The sequence below is a fragment of the Cervus canadensis genome, chromosome 11, assembly GCF_019320065.1.
Source record: "Cervus canadensis isolate Bull #8, Minnesota chromosome 11, ASM1932006v1, whole genome shotgun sequence".
NCBI lineage: Eukaryota > Metazoa > Chordata > Mammalia > Artiodactyla > Cervidae > Cervus > Cervus canadensis.
The window spans coordinates 55751767-55769488 of NC_057396.1; the positions used below are offsets into that span (position 1 = coordinate 55751767).

Genomic DNA, 17722 nt, shown 5'->3' on the forward strand with positions numbered 1-17722 from the left:
TCAGGAGATGCAGAAAAAGTATTTGACAAAATTCAACATCCTTTCATGATACAAACTCTCAACAAATTGGATATAGAAGGTACCTCAATATAATAAAGGTTTTATTTGACAAGCCCACAGTTAACTTCCTATTCAACAGTGAAAGACTGAACGTTCTTCCTGTAGGAGCAGAAACAAGAGAAGGATGACTGTTCTCACCAGAGAATATTCAAATATTGCTAGAAGTCTCAGACATATCAATCAGGCAAGAAAGAGAACTAGAAGTCTTTCCAAATCAGAAAGGAAGAAGTAAAACTGTCTCTGTTTGCTGATGACATAATCTCTGATGTAGTCCTAAAGACTTCACTCAAAAACTGTTAGAACTAATAAATAAAATCAGTAAAGTTTCAGGATACCAAATCAATGTATAAAGTTGGTTGTGGAAAATTCTGAAAGAGATGGGAATAACAGACCACCTGACCTGCCTCTTGAGAAACCTGCATGCAGGTCAGGAAGCAACAGTTAGAACTGCACATGGAACAGCAGACTGGTTCCAAATAGGAAAAGGAGTACATCAAGGCTGTAGATTGTCACCCTGCTTACTTAACTTATATGCAGAGTACATCATGAGAAACGCTGAGCTGGAGGAAGCACAAGCTGGAATCAAGATTGCTGGCAGAAATATCAATAACCTCAGATATGCAGATGACACCACCCTTATGGCAGAAAGCAAAGAGGAACTAAAAAGCCTCTTGATGAAAGTGAAAGAGGAGAGTGAAAAAGTTGGTTTAAAACTCAACCTTCAGAAAACTAAGATCATGACATCTGGTCCCATCACTTCATGGCAAATAGATGGGGAGGCAGTGGAAACAGTGTCAGACTTTATTTTTCTGGGCTCCAAAATCACTGCAGATGGTGATTGCAGCCATGAAATTAAAAGATGCTTACTCTTTGGAAGGAAAGTTATGACCAACCTAGACAGCATATTAAAAAGCAGAGACATCACTTTGCCAACAAAAGTCCATCTAGTCAAGGCAATAGTTTTTCCATTGGTCATGTATGGATGTGAGAATTGGACTGTGAAGAAAGCTGAGTGCCGAAAAATTGATGCTTTTGAACTACGGTGTTGGAGAAGACTCTTGAGAGTCCCTTGGATTGCAAGGAGATCCAACCAGTCCATCCTAAAGGAGATCATTCCTGGGTGTTCATTGGAAGGACTGGTGCTGAAGCTGAAACTCCAGTACTTTGGCCACCTCATGCAAAGAGTTGACTCATTGGAAAAACCCTGATGCTGGGAGGAATTGTAGGCAGGAGGAGAAGGGGACGACAGAGGATGAGATGGCTGGATGGCATCACTGACTTGATGGACATGAGTTTGAGTGAACTCTGGGAGTTGGTCATGGACAGGGAGGCCTGGTGTGCTGCGATTCATGGGGTCGCAAAGAGTCGGACACGACTGAGTGACTGAACTGAATTGAACTGATATTTCTATATACTAACAACAAAACCATCTGAAAAAGAAATAAAAGAAATAATCTCATTCACAATAGCAATGAAAACAATATAATGAAAATAATTTTATTCACAATAGCATCAAAAATAATAAAATAGCTATGAATAAAGTTAACCAGGAAGTGAAAAATCTGCACACTAAAAAATAGGACAATGATGAAAGAAACTGAAGAAGACACAAATAAATGGAAAAGTATCCCATGTTTATGGGTCAGAAGAATCAATATTTTTAAAATGTCCAGACTACTCAAAGTCATCTATAGATTCAATATCAAAATTCATTTTTATAGAAATAGGAAAAACAATTCTAAGATTTGTATGGAGCCACAAAAGACCCTGAATAGCCAAAGCAATCTTGAGGGAGAACAAAGCTAGAGGCATAAGAGTTCCTGATTTCAAACTATACTGCAAAACTATAGTAATTAAAACAGTATGACACTGGCATTAAAAAGACAAATAGATCAATAGAACAGAATCAAGAGCCTAGAAATATATCAAATAAACCTATGCATATATAGTAAATTAGTATTTGATGAGGGAGCCAAGAATATTCAATGGGCTAAAGATAGTCTCTTCATTAAATGGTATTGGGAAAACTGGATATCCACATACAAAAATAATGAAACTGGACCCCTACTTTATACTACTTACAAATATTAACACAAAGTGAATTAAAAATCTGAAGTAAAACCTGGAACCATTAAACTTCTAGAAGACAATTTGGGGGTAAGCTGCTTGACATTGATCTTGACAGTGATTTTTTGGATACACCTATAATGCAAACAACAAAAGCAAAAATAAATAAGTGAGACTACATTAAACTAAAAATGTTGTGCACAGCAAAATAATTAATCACCTGTTGAAGAGGCACCCCAGGGGATGGGAGAAATATTTGCAAACCATATGTCTAATAAGGGGTTAATATTCAAAATATAACTTATTAGCAAAAACCATAACCTTATTTTTAAAATGGGCAAATGACCTAAATAGACATTTTCCCAAACAAGACATATAGATGGCCAACAGGTACATGAAAAGTTCTAATCAACAGAGAAATGCAAATAAAAACCACTATAAGAAAACCTTCTGGAGTGTGTGTGGGGGGGGGGGGGGGGGACTCGGCTTGTTGCTGTCGGTGACTTCCCCCTCCCCTCCACCCCTCCCCCTTCCCCGCCGCCGCTGCAGTGGCCGCTCCCTGGGCCGTAGGAAATGAGCGATAACGATGACATCGAGGTGGAGAGCGACGAAGAGCAACCGAGGTTTCAATCTGCGGCTGACAAACGGGCTCATCATAATGCACTGGAACGGAAACGTAGGGACCACATCAAAGACAGCTTTCACAGTTTGCGGGACTCAGTCCCATCACTCCAAGGAGAGAAGGCATCCCGGGCCCAAATCCTAGACAAAGCCACAGAGTATATCCAGTATATGCGAAGGAAAAACCACACACACCAGCAAGATATTGATGACCTCAAGCGGCAGAATGCTCTCCTGGAGCAGCAAGTCCGTGCACTGGAGAAGGCGAGGTCGAGTGCCCAACTGCAGACCAACTACCCCTCCTCAGACAGCAGCCTCTACACCAACGCCAAGGGCAGCACCATCTCTGCCTTCGATGGGGGCTCGGACTCCAGCTCGGAGTCAGAGCCCGAAGAGCCCCAAAGCAGGAAGAAGCTCCGGATGGAGGCCAGCTAAGCTCCGCGGGGCAGGCCAGCAATAAAAACTGTCTGTCTCCTCCGTCGTCTTATCCTCCTTTCAGTTCATCTTTAGAACCCTCAGAACCATTTAAGAGACTTTTTTTTTTTTCCTCTTTCTCCTTTTTTTTTTAATTTTATTTTTACGTAGAAGCTCTTGGACAACAGCTCTCATTCTCCTTCCCCATTTCCACGTTTTTTTTTTGTTGTTTTTTTTAAACGTTTCCCTTCAGGGATTCCCTGTCCCCAACAGGAATTTTTAAACCAAAACACCCCAACTTGGCAGCTTTTTCTGTGGAGGACAGACGGCCGGCCAGACCTCTGAGCACATGGTGTCCTGACCACCCACCAGCTCCTCCAGCCCCGCCGGGCACGTGCCCGGGGGACTCCTGCCCCACCCAGGCCTCTCCTTCCGGGCCATCCTCACCTCTGTTTGATAGACTTTGTGAATCTGTGGACTGCTCTACTTTCAGAAGATGACCAGTTTGGAGTAAGCAGAATTATTCCCCCTTCTTTTTAAGGATTTTTTTTCCCCCTGCTAAAAGGCTATTTATCGCTCCTGTTGAAAGACCAGATCCTTGAAGAAGTTTGTGGTATAAAAGGAAGTGGGGACACATTTGCAGCGCGGAGTCTTGGCCTGTTTCACTCCTGCTTCTCTCAGCTAGCCTTAGGGAGGCCGTGTGACGCTTGTGTGGCGTGAGGGGACGGCAGCAGTGGAGCGGTAGCCGCCAGGGGGTGGTAGAGGGTGGGTGGGCCAAGGAGGGAGGATTGGGCGGGGTAGAGGTTTTGTATTGAGGGCCAGTGATGATGTTTTGATATTTATTTCCTGCTGCTGAAATTTGAACCTGAGTGAATTGTCCCTATTTCTGATGATGTCGGTATTGCAAAGCGACAGATTCATAAAGTAATGATCAAATCTTCCTTTCTTTCCGTGTGTATTTCTAAGAAATAGAGCCAACTGATTTTGTATGTAAATACCAAGAGCGGTTCACCTCTTACTAAACCCGCACCCCAGTGCGGACCCCTCCCCACCCTCACCCGCCCTCCCCTTCCGACTGTCCTGGAACCTGTCCCCATTATGTGATCCAGCCCTGGTTCTGGCTGCGGTCAGCAGATCCCAGTGAAGGGTTTTGTGTGTTTAGGCCTCATTTCTTTGTCTTTTTCCTACTCTGTTCCCGGCATTTGCTGATTTCTAGTGTATACTCTGTAGTCTCAGTCCGTGTTTGATTCCATTCCATGGAAATAAAAAGTATGTTGTACATACTGCTGAAGAATTGTCTTGCAAGTTAAGGCTTTCCCCTTTACTATAAAACTATAAATAAAAACTTATTTTATCAAAAAAAAAAAAAAGAAAACCTTCTAACAGTTGTGAAAGGACTTTATCAAAAAGATAAGAGATAACAAGTATTGACAGGTATGTGGGGCAAAGAGAACCCATGTACCATTAGTGGGAATGTAAGTTGGTGTAGCCCCTACTAAAAACAGTATAGAAGCTCCTCAGAAAAAGTAAAAACTGAACTACCATATTATCCAGCAATTCCATTTCTGGGTATATAGGAGAAGGAAATAAAGTCACTGTCTCAAAGAGATACCTACACACCCATGTTCATTGTAAAATTATTTATAATAGCCAGGATTTTTAAATAACTTGAGTTGATGACAACTTAAGTGATGGATGAATAAAGAAAGTGTAGTATGTATACACAATTGAATATTATTCAGCCATAAAGAAGAAGGAAATCTCTCTGTAACAACATAGATGAAGCTTGAGGGCATTACACTAACTGAAATAAGTCAGAGGAAGGCAAATATTGCTTGATCTCACTTATATATGGAATCTAAAATAAATCAAACTCATAGAAACAGAAATTATTGGTGGTTGCCAGGGATGGGTGGTCAAGTGGCAAAATATGGGTAAAGATGTTAAAAGGATAAAAAGTTCCAGTTATAAGATGAGTAAATTCTGGGGATCTGTGACTATTGTTAACACTGTACTATATACCTGAAAGTTGCTTAAAGATATCTTCAAAGTTCTCACCACAATAAATAAATAAAAAGGTAACTATATGAGGTGATAGATGTGCTGACAAACTTTACTTTGGTAATCATTTCACAATATATGCATATATCAAATCACCACATTTCACACCTTAAATTTAATGGTGTGAAAGTTTATTATATCTTAATAAAACTGGAAAAAATAAAATTAACTTCCCAAAGAAAAACAATTATTCTTTCCAAATGACTTTCTTTTCCATTCAGTGTGAAATTTTCGAATTGAAAATGAGTACATTTTAAATCAGTGGGCCTCTCATAATAATCATCTGCCCTGTTCTTCAAGAGCAGATGTGATTATATTTTTGGACTGTACAAAGATCTGAGAACAAACAAAAAGAAAGCTGAATAGAATCATGGAATGGAGAGAGAACTGAAGGCCATCTAGTTCTATATTGCCATTTAGTATGTGCTAACACTGAGGCCTGGGATCACATGGGCTGTCATATGATCAGAATTAGAATTCTGTACTCCTTATTTTGGGGCTTTGCTGGTGGCTCAGCTGATAAAGAATCTGCCTGAAATGCAGGAGGCGTGGATTTGATCCCTGGGTCGGGAAGATGACCTAGAGAAGGGGATGGCAACCCACTCCAGTATTCTTTCCTGGAGAATCCCATGAACAGAGGAGCCTGGCAGGCCACAGTCTATGGGGTTGCAAAGAGTTGACACAACTGAGTGACTAACACACATACACACACAGTCCTTATTTTTAGTCTCTCTTCAGAATATTTCCCATTATGCCATCAAAATACTTTACCAACCAAATTAGATCATTCAAATATGGCTATCTGCAAAATGTAGACTATCACAGACATCTATATTCTCTATAATAACATTTTTATGCCAAGACTAGACTGAAGCTCTGGTGATTAAAAAAATAAATAAATAACTCTGTGAATGTAGGGATTCTGTCTGCCCTTGTCTGCTTTTGGGGTAATTCCTTGGCACTTAGTAGGTACCGTGGTGGTCTGAAAGGATTGACTCAAACTGAACCGAGAATCTCTTTGCCTATAATTTCCATCCAGTTTTCTCTTCTGGAACCGTCCAAAACAAAATTAATCTCATTTCCGCTTGAACAGCATTGAAGAAAGGAGAGCAGCTACACTCTTGCTTCCAGCCTAAAGATTAGCAGCGTGTTCAACTCTTCTATTCTTTGAATAATCCAGGGTTCAAATAGGCCCTTCCATAATCTTGATCAACAATCTTTTATGTGCGGTGGGTTTATATAAAATAAAGCATGGAGATTCATAAAGGGCAGAATGGGCTCAGACTGAAGACATTAAATAACTGCAGACAACAGATCCAAATGGAAGGTCTTTGAAGACAATGAACGCATTACAAACATGTCCTGAGCACCTCACCCAGCACCTGACACATACTAGACTCCAGTGACCACGTCTAAATGACCTGGCCCTCTGATCAGCACTGTCTTACGGCTCCATCTGAAACTGTTAAGGCAAAGCCTTTTGCCCATTTCAAAGGCAGGCATTCTTTTCTGTACTCAGTGTTACTAGCACTTCAGTCAGCCTATTGAGTTTGAATTTTTATCATTACTTCTATTTCTCTTCACAAAGAAAATCAGGAAAAAAAATATTCAAGGCAAGAACTTAAAAGTAAGATGTGAAAAACCTAAGACCTATTAATAAAACAACCTTTTACCAATATTAACACAGAAACTGTGTTTACATACCATGGGTTGCCCAGGGAAGTAATCCAGGAATATTGGTCTGAATAAACTCAAGTTGCTAACAGGCAATATAACAGATGACTGATAGCAGGAATATGAGTTCAAATGCCAGCTTGGCTCCTTTCTGTGTGCTGTTGGTTAAACTATGTAACCTCTCTGAGCTTGTGTCCTCACTTTCAAAACAGTAATAATATTTATATTGAGAAGGAAATGGCAACCCACTCCAGTATTCTTGCTTGGAGAATCTCATGGGCAGAGGAGCCTGGCTAGCTACAGGCCATGGGGTTGCAAGAGTCAGACACGACTTAGTGACTAAACCACCAAACCACCACCACCAATAATATTTATAGCTAACATGTATATGGAAGCTACTATGAGCCAGGTGCTATTTTTTTAACTAACTCATTTAATCCTTATATATTCCTCTGAAGTAGGTATTATTATTACTATATTTTACAGAAAAAGAAATAAGTTCAGAAAAATTAAATAATTTGCACAAGTCACACAGTCGATAAGTGGCAAAACTGAGATTCAATCCCAGGTGATCATTCAGTCCTAAAGGAAATCAATCCTGGATATTCACTGGAAGGACTGACCCTGAAGTTGAAGCTCCAATACTTTGGCCACCTGATGTGAAGAACTGACTCATTAGAAAAGACCCTGATGCTGGGGAAAATTGAAGGCAGGAGAAGGGGATGACAGAGGATGAGAGAGTTGACTGGTATCACCAACTTAACAGACATGAGTTTAAGCAAGCTCTAGGAGATGGTGAAGGGCAGGGAAGCCTGGTGTGTTGCAGTCCATGGGGCGCAAAGAGTCGAACATGACTGAGTGACGGACAACAGCAACAATCAGCTCCGGAGTTTCTGCTTCTAGCCATTACACCATACTGTCTAGATCATAAGCATAAATTCCAGAATATTCTCTCCTATTACTGTCATTCCCCTCACAGTAGAAGGAAAGAAAAGAGAGAATTGGGCTAGAAATAAGTCAGGAGGCCTGGATTCCACTCACAATTCTTCCCTGACTACCTCTATGACTCTGAGCAAGTTATTTTCTCTCTGTGGGCCTCAGAATCCTCATGTGTAAAATGCAAGTGTCAGGGGTCATGAATTCATGTTTAGAGATGCCCAAAGAGTAAAGAGATGAATGAAACAGATTAAGGTGTACTCTTTCCATAGAGAAACACTTTGCTTGCCTATGTAATACGTAAATACATGAACACATAGGGAAGTGCTCAATACAACTGCACCCATTATTATAACTTTTCCCTTTCCCTTCCTGCCGTCATGCCTCCAGAGTGTTCAACCTTAGGAAAAGAGAAAAACTATGCCTCTCAGTTACCCTCAACATTTCAGATCCCAGAGAAAGTTATTCTTGCAGAGAAAAGGCCAGGGGAAGGCCAGGAACCAGCCCATTTCTGAGACTATTTAGTCTTCTCACAGCTGGCCTTGACTTTCTGGCTAGCTCTGAGCCAGCCACAGCAACAGCTCTTCAGACCCAAAGCTGTGAAACAGTGTTCCACAAGTAGTCATAACCTCCCAAATCCACTAAATCCCCTAATCCCCACCTCCCAGCACGACAGGAGCTCACACTGAATACCTGCCTCTCAGCCTTTACCCAACAGCTTCCACAAAGACCTAAGCCCAGTCCCACCTACTCTGCTCTGACCATCTCAAACTCAGAGGTTTCTATTTCTAGAGGAAATGTTCTCATGTATAGATGGAGTTTGCTAATATGTAAAAGATGAAATCCAAAGTACATTTGGCACTTGGACAAATGTCAAATGTTTTCCCTATGCACCAGATTTAAAATAGAAATGAGAAAAGTTTAAAAAAAAAAAAGCAAAAGGCAAGCAAACAGGCTGCTCTGATTCTGGTGCTGCTGCTTCTCCTCCAACAAAGGATTCTCGAAAGGTAAGTGAGATTCCCACTGCATTCTAGAATGTTGACCTTACTATGCCCTCCCTTTTGCCATTACTTCCCACAGTAGCAGGAAAGAAGAGAACACTGGGCTGGAAGTCAGTCGGGGGGCATGAGTTCCATGCACAGCAATTGCCAGAATAGCTCTGGGCAAGTCACTTTACCTTCCACATCTTCAGCATCCTCATGTGAAAAAGGCAGACATCTGCAGGTCACAAATGCATGCTCAGAGAGACCCAAGAGAGCAAAGCAATGAGTGAAACAGACTAAAAATCATTCAACAGAGAAACACTTTGCTTGCATGTTTAATACATAATAACACTCTCCATTTTCATAAATAAATATGCCAATTTCATTTAGTAGACTTTTAATTTTAGGACAGTTTAAGGCTCACAGAGAAGTTGCAAAAATAGTAGGGTTCCAATATACCCCACACCCAGTTTCCCCTTTTGTTAATATCTTATGTGAGCATCTTACAACTATTTTTTCTTAAAATATACAGCCTTCTCAGCCTATCTACAAATATGAATACAGAAAAATATATTTCTACTGAGGAAGAACAAAGGCAATTTTGTCTTGATAATTCAACCTAAACTAGAGATACAGTGGGGAGTGGAGTGGGCTTCCCAGGTGGTGCTAGTGGTAAAGAACCTGCCTGCCAATTCAGGAGACATAAGAGACTGTGGGTTCGATCCCTGCTTTGGGAAGATCCCCTGGAGGAGGGCATGGCAACCCACTCCAGTATTCTTGCGTGGAGAATCCCATGGACAGAGGAGCCTGGCGGGCTACAGTTCATAGTGTCTCAAAGAGTCGGACACGACTGACTGTGCATGCACACACAAAGGGAGCGGAGGAGGGGACTGTCAACAGGCACAAATCCCAGGGACGGGAGAAGCTGCAGGGCAGATTCAGGGGGTGGATGCCACGTGGGAATGCAGAGCCTGTATTTCTAGGTCTCTGAGTTTTATCTCTTTGTTTTTCAAATAAGCCAAAAATCTATATTTTTTATGTCAAACTTATCAATTTTTAAAATGATAAAGGTCATCTCATTTCTTTTTCTCAGAATACTATGCTGGCCAAATAAAACAGGTACACTAACTGGCCTATGGTTTTCAGTTGGGGATCTCTAGTTGTATTAGTTTCACTTGACCAATGTCAAGTGGCAGCAGGACTGGTTCCTTTCAGAGGCTTTGAGGAGAGGGTTTATTTCCTCTTCCAGCTTCCAGTGGCCACCTGTTTTCCTTGGCTTATGGACGCTTGCTACATCTCCAAAGCACATCACTCCAGTTCTGCCCCTGCCATCACATGGCCTTCTCTGATAACTCTGCTCCTGCATCTCCCTTATCAGAAGTGTCATGATGATTTCAGGCCCATACACATAAACCAGGATAATCTCCCCATCTCAAGATCCTTAACTTCAGGACATCTGAAAATTTATTTTTGCGATATAAGGTAACATTCATGGGTTCTAAAAGACTAAGACATGGACATAAGTACATGTGTGCTAAGTCACCTCAGTTGTGTCCAACTCCTTGCGACCCATGGACTGTAGCCCGCCAGGTTCCTCTGTCCTTGGGATTCTCCAGGCAAGAATACCGGAGTGGGTCACCATGCCCTCCTCCAGGATGGACATAAGTGGGGGGGTCAATATCCAGTCTTACGGTTTCGGTCACTAAACCGTGTCCGAATCCTTGTGGTCCCACGGACTGTAGCACGGCAGGCTCCACTGTCCACAGGATTTCCCACACAAGAATAATGGAGCAGGTTGCCATTTTCTTCTCCAAGGGATCTTCCTGACCCAGGGATCCAACCCACATCTCCTGCATCAGCAGACGTATTCTTTACCACTGAGCCATCAGGGAAGCACCAATATCTAGTCCACCATGTTAGTTTAGAGGCGAAGTTCCCTTCCAGTTGTTGTATTTAAGGAATCGCTCTCAGATCACTTTCTTAGGATGCCATCTTCTTTCTTATGATTCCATCTTTCTTGGCCTCTGATCAGAGAAACCACTTTAGCAAATATATGGGGTGCAGCTGTCATAAGCCTAGCAGCATGCCAGGGACAGAGGGAAGAAGTAAATACACAGAGACACGTATTATCCTCTATTCCAAAAATGTCTGATATACTTGGTAAAGGACAAGAATCTAGAGAAGATACAGCGCTCTAGAAAACTCATTTTACTATGAAAATTTTCATTAGATCTAGATGAAAGCATTAAGGATATACACATTTTTCAGGAGAATACTACATAAGTATGTATCATCACTATCCAAATACTGATACTTGACAGAGCAGCCATGAGTCACCATCTCCACACATGAACTTCAAAAATCCATACTAGAGAGGACACAGGCTGTCTGTGAAAACACAGACCCAGGATGAAGGGCATGAGAAAGGTAAACATCTCTGAGATGAAATTCTTGGAGGAGATGGCCACCTTTTTCCCCTGAACAAAGCTTTATATCCAAATACTACAGCCATCAACTCTTGAGTAGAAAGGGCATCTTCTCACTGGAACTCTACAATGGACATCTTTTGGAGTGTCTGACCCATACAGAAGTCAATGACCCTACACCCTTCCTCTGGGAAATATATCTCCCTGTAACTCATTAAAATGTCATCTTTGCAATCACTGACTCCATGTGCTTGAACCAGTAGGCATTTGATGCATACAGTTCCATCTCTAGATATTTGGAATTAAAACAAAGAGATTATTTGCTTGAGGCCTCTAACATAGAAATTTGGAAGATGAAGAATTACTATTTTTCTCCATTACAGACTGGGGTTAGAGAGAACTACTCTACACAAAGAGAGCCAGCAAGGCATGAAACAATCACACACAGAGAGACTAAAGTGATATCCAGAGAAGGCTCATTCCTTTTACATTTCTGCTTCTAGTCATTTCTTTGATTTGGCTGCATTATTGCTTTGAGTTCCAAAAGATAACTCTATTTCTTTAAATAAATTCCATCTTTCCTTAGGTGAGACCAAGTTGGCTTCTGTCCTTTGAAACTAAAAAAGTATTACAGTCCCCTGAGTTCTCTCAAAGAGCTTCCCCTGAAGGCTCCCACTCATGATGTCTCTGCTGAAAATGTTTCCCACTATTATTGCATTTGGATCTCTGTCCTTTAGGAACTATTTCAGAAGGATTTGGCACCTGGCATCTATAAGATTTGAGAATAAAGGACACCTTAGGCAATACAATTCACACATCACTTTTGCAGAAGTGAAATGTTTGGCCTAATTTCTCAAAATAAAGTCATTTTTATGGGTGGTGAAATTTCTCATGCCCCACTTGCTGAAGGGTTTCATGTAAACTTTAAAAGTTTACAAGAATTTGATCCTCATCCCAGGCACTGTCCAAATTTTAAGGAATGAAAAGAAGTTCGATAGATGCCTGTTTAATGCTTTCACTTACTAAACAAGTATTTAAGTACGTAAAGACAGATTACCCAGTGTTCAGCCATTTACAGAATATCTTCACTCACAGGGTCTCTTTGATCTTCACAACAGTCCAGGGAGAGATCAGATATCCCCATTTTAGAGATTTTAGCGGTTCTGAATGCTAAGACCTAGGGAGATGGCATTGGATTCTAAGCCCCTAAGGGGTAAGAACCAAGTCTGTGCTCAGTCGCTTCCATCATGCCTCACTCTTTGCAACCCTAGGGACTGCAGCCTGCCAGACTCCTCTGTCCATGAGATTCTCCAGGCAAGAATACTGGACTGGGTTGCCGTGCCCTCCTCCAGGGGCTCTTCCTGACCCAGGAATCAAACCCATGTCTCCTGCATCTCCTGCATTGGCAGGCAGGTTCTTTACCACTAGCAGTACTTGGAAAGCCCATATATTAAGTCTTGTTATTTTCTCTGCAGGGTGATTAGCATATTAGGAGAAGTATCAATGCTAATTACCCTGCATAGAAAATGATACATTGTGTTTCAGGAGTGACAAGTCATTTCATCTTACACAGCCACTCCAGCCCACTGATACTGCCTGCCTCCAACACTGTTGACAAGGATTCCAGGGATGCATCTGGACTCTGAATAAGTGCTATGATGGAACAGTGCTGCCTGCTGAAAGTAAGGGAGAGGAGAAAGGCCACCCAGTGGTCCACATTTCCATCCCTATAGTAAGTGCTCTATAAATATTCATTGAGTTAAACCACATTAGCAGACCCAGGACTGAAAACCAAGTCGCTTGACTTTGTTTGCTGGTGTTCTTCGCGTTATGCGAGACAGTACCTTCTCTCCCGCCCCTAAAATTCTAACCAGGGGTGAGAAAACAACAGTCCAAAGATCAGACTTGCCCTGCTACCTGTTTCTGGAATTGCAGTTTTACTGGAACATGGTCACACTCATTTGTTTATGTGTTGTCTGCATACGCTTCCCTGCAACAATGACTGAGCTGACTAGTCACAACAGAGACCAGGTTGCCCACAAAGACTAAAACACTTACCATCTGTCCCTTCACAGAAAAAGTCTGGCCACTCCCACCCCTAAACCAAATCAAAGAATTAGAGTAGCTCCAAATAGATTCATGCTGTCCTATCTTTTTTTCCACCCCCCACAGAAGAAAATTGCCAATCTTTGGGCTTTGGGGACCACATTAAGGTATACCTTGCCATCACTAACATTTTAAAATAAAACAGTGTGTACTCTTTATTTGCATATTCATGGATTGGCATTTTGAAAAGAAGCATCTCTAATATGAATTAAGGGCTTTAATTATGTGTGCCTGAAGTGATTTATTCATTGAAGAGTAAAGGAAATATACAATATAAAATGGTAATGATCAAATTAAGGTTTACTGTAAACTCCTATTCACCCAGGATCCAACCAACCATAGAGTCATTTTATATATATATATACATATGTATATATATATGTATAGTTGTTGTTCTTTTGGGGAAGAAATACTAGACAAAGATTTGTTAATGAAATTGATGAGAGAAACAATTTTTAGCATGTCCACTCATAAATAAATGTAACTGATTTTCATAATTACAACACTAAAGCCTTATGAGTAATGTGAAAATGACTAGTGATCTTTGTGAGACTTCAGGGGCCTATTAAGTTAATCAGCACTAGTGAGCCAAGTTGCCCAAGTTCAGAATACACAGGAGAGGAAGTATGTTGGTTTATCTTTAACTTTTAGTTTTTATGCATTATTATAGAAGCTAACCCAAGGAACAGAAAGAAAGAAAATGCATTGAGTTAGTTCTCTCCTTCTCCAACAGACTGTGGATCACCAAACCACTCAATGTAATACTCAGCTTGGTGATCATTAAATACTTGTGAGCAATAAGGTAATTTATATATAGCCACCAACTGCAGTGGGAGAAAATGATAGTAAAGCATCAAACACATTGTGAGGGAGACTATGCTGGGTCGATTGAAAAGATACCAGCTAATGGGCTAATAATTCCAAGTACTTATAAATCGCTTCAGAACAAGTAGTGGATCTATTCTCTTTCCCCTTGATCTGGGCAGGCCTTGTGACTTGCTTTGACCAATAGAGTGAAGCAAAAGAGGCACTCTGAGATTTTCCAACCAGGTCTTAAGAGACCATCTCTTGGAATCTAGCTGCCATGCTGTGAAAAAGTGCAGGCCAAGCCCAAGCCTGAGAGAGGTCCAGTGGAGAAGGCCCTGCCAAACAAGAAGTCCTCTCGGACACTCCAGCTCCTAGCAGCTTCCCACCAAATGCAACTGCCTACGCAATTGGAAGCAGTAGAATCCCCAGCCAAGCCCAGTAAACCCACAGTAATAGTGCTGCTTTAAGTCACGGTATTTTGCGGTGGCTGGTTACACAGAAGTAGATGCTAAAATAGAGACAGATTTTGACAGCAAGATTGTTTAGACTGATGGTCTGGGACAGACTTATGAGAAGGTGTTGTTTGAACTGAGTGAAAAGAAGGATCCAGTTGGAGACTCTGGTGGCAGAGCATTCCAGGCAGAAAACATAGGAAGTACAAAGCCCTGGAATGACGGTAAACCTCGTGAACTTGAGAAAAAACTGGCAGCCTTGATATTACTGCAAGATGAGAAAAACTGACTCAGAGAGGGAAGGGCTAGATCCTAGGAGGACCTGTAAGCCACAGTTAGGAGTTTAGATTTACTTTTAAGCCAGTGGAAAACCACTGGAGATTTTTGAGCAAAAAAATGATATAAACTGATTTCATTTTTAAAATATCATTCTGGTTGCTGTGTATAATTATGGTTTTGTCATTCCTAGAAATTTTATATAAATGCAATCATACAAAATGCAATCTTTTGTGTTCTGGTTTCCTTCATTTGGCATGTTTTTGAGATTCATGCATATTGCTCTGTGTATCACTTTCTTCCTTTTATGCCTAGATAGGATTCCATTATATGCATATGTCATATTTTATCTGTTCACCAGTTGATAGGCATTTGGAGTATTTGGGGGCTAATATGGATAATTCTACTACAAATATCTGCATATAACTCATTGAGTGGACACACATTTTCATTTCTTCTATATAAATATCTAGATAAGTACATGCTTATGGAAAGTGAAAGTCACTAAGTCGTGTACAACTCTTTGTGATCCCATGGACTATACAGTCCATGGAATTCTCCAGGCCAGATACTGGAGTGGGTAGCCTTTCCCTTGTCCAGGGGATCTTCCCAACCCAGGGATCAAACCCAGGTCTCCTGCATTGCAGGCGGATTCTTTACCAACTGAGCTATCTGAGAAGCAATAAACTATTTTCCAAAGTGACTACACCATTTGACATTCTTGGCAGCAGTAGATAAGAGCTCTAGCTTCTACACATACTCATCAATACCTAGTGTTGTCTACCTTTTTCATTTTGGCCATTCCAAGTAGTATGCTGTGGTATTTTATTGTGTCTATAAATTGCATTTTCCTATTAACTAATAATGTAGATCCTATTTGCTTTAATGTGCTTCTTTGGAGAAATAGCTACTCAAACCTTTGCTTATTTTTATAATAATTCTTTATATATTCTGGATACATGTTCTTTATCAAATATATGCTTTGAAAATATTCTCTCCTAGTCTATGACTTGCCATTGTTTATTTTCTTAATGGAATCTTTTGAAGAGGAAGCATTTCTAATCCTGGTGAAATCCAATTTTTTAATTTTTGTATAGTTTGATTTTGTGTCCTAGGTAAGAAATCTCTGCCTAACACAAAATCAAGAAAATTTTCCTCTGTATTTGCTTCCAGAAATTTTATAACTATTACATTTTAATCCGTGATCCATTTTTTTGGCAGAATTTTATGTACTGCCAGATCTCACTAGAGGGTCACCTCTGCTTATTTTAAGAAGTTTAGATTCAGTAGGTTAAAGTTTTTGTCATACAAATAATAGGTAATCTGAAAAAGGAGAAAGCTATCTATTTTTCAATCATGACATCTTGGCCAAAACTGTGTTATTGCTAGTCACGGCTTTGTTCACACTATGAAATGCATCCTGAAGCTTCTTCATACCCTCCACCCTAAATCTTCTAGATGTTGGGAGTAAGGGCAAGGGGTAAGGAATGTTCTTCCTACTCCTAATAATTCCTTTCATTTGATGAGAGATCCTCTAGCTTAACATCTCTGAACTCCTTCTGCCCCAGGGGAAGAAAAAAAGAGGTATCTAGTTGCACACGTGTAATCTGCCCCTCATCTCCTCCTTCCTTGGAAGACAGCAGAGAATATGTGTTCCCACTTGTCCTCAGCCATGCAGTAAACATGGTGTAAAGGCCCCACCACTAGGAAGAGAGGGAGGGAGGGGGAAGGGTGGCCAGCACTGCCTGTGTGTACCCAGGGGTTTACTATTAGGAAGCCCACTAACCCATAGATAAAAGCCACATGCTGCAATATCAGCTTAATTCATAATAAAGGTAAAATTTTGCCTCTATTTGCTGAATCTATTCTCATTCGGTTCAGAATTCAAATGTGGAAGGCTGTTATTGCTTGAACTGCCTCAATCAAATACTTCCCAAACATCTATCCTGTGGGTTTCCTAACTCTATTCCTTGACTTTGTAAATCCTTGCTTCTCTCTTCCTATGGCCAATAGATCAAGAACTCATGTTTATAGATAGCCAAAAATTTTATTTTTAAAGTATTATTACAAAGTTTTTGAAAATATAAATGCACAAAAAAGAAAGAATATTAACATTATTTATTCTTCTACCCTCAAAACTATGCATCAACTATACCAATAAGATAGACACTTGCCCTACATGGCTATTTAAATTGAAGTTAATTATAATTAAATTAAAATCAAGTTGCACAGTCATACTAGCCCAATTCCAAGTATTCAGTAGCTACATGTGGCTAGGGGCTACTGTATCAGGCAACAAAGGAGAAGAACGTTTCCATCATCATAGGAAAGTTTCTTGCATAGACTGCACTAGAGAAAACTTGGGATTTAATATGGCCTTCTATATTAAATATATATTTATATGAACATAAATGCACATATATATTCATATTCCACACTTATGTAATATCATTGTTGGTGGCTCTGCAAATTATTTTTCTGTTTTGATTTCTCTGCTATAACTTCTTTTAAAATATATTTATTTATTTGATTGGAGTAGAATTGCTTTATAGTACTGTTAGTTTCTGCTGTACAATGAAGTAAATCAGCTTTATGTATACATATATCCCCTCCCGTTGGAGCCTCCCTCCCTCCCACCCCCATCCCAGCCCTGTAGGCCATCACAGAGCAATGGTCTGAGCTTCCTGGGTTACACTGCAAATTCCCAGCAGCTATCTATTTTACAAATGGTAATGTACACATGTCAGTGCTACTCTCCCACTTCATCCCACCTTCTCCTTCTCCCCCAGTGTCACATGTTCCATCTCTATGTCTGCATCTCTATTCTTGCCCTGGATAA

The 17722-nt window shown here is 40.6% G+C and overlaps 2 protein-coding genes across 2 annotated transcripts in view; one reads left to right on the plus strand and one right to left on the minus strand.

Annotated features, from left to right (window-relative positions):
• Nucleotides 1-17722, minus strand: part of KCNA4 (potassium voltage-gated channel subfamily A member 4) — a 224565-nt gene that overhangs the window by 163265 nt on the left and 43578 nt on the right. The window lies entirely within an intron of this gene.
• On the plus strand, nt 2590-4231 carry LOC122449871 (protein max). Its single transcript, XM_043481927.1, has one exon. It carries the CDS (start codon nt 2701-2703, stop codon nt 3181-3183), a length of 483 nt encoding a protein of 160 aa, XP_043337862.1. The 5' UTR covers nt 2590-2700; the 3' UTR covers nt 3184-4231.

Coding starts and splice junctions, on each gene's coding strand:
- LOC122449871 (XM_043481927.1), top strand. CDS start 2,701: ATGAGCGATAACGATGACATCGAGGTGGAGAGCGACGAAGAGCAACCG.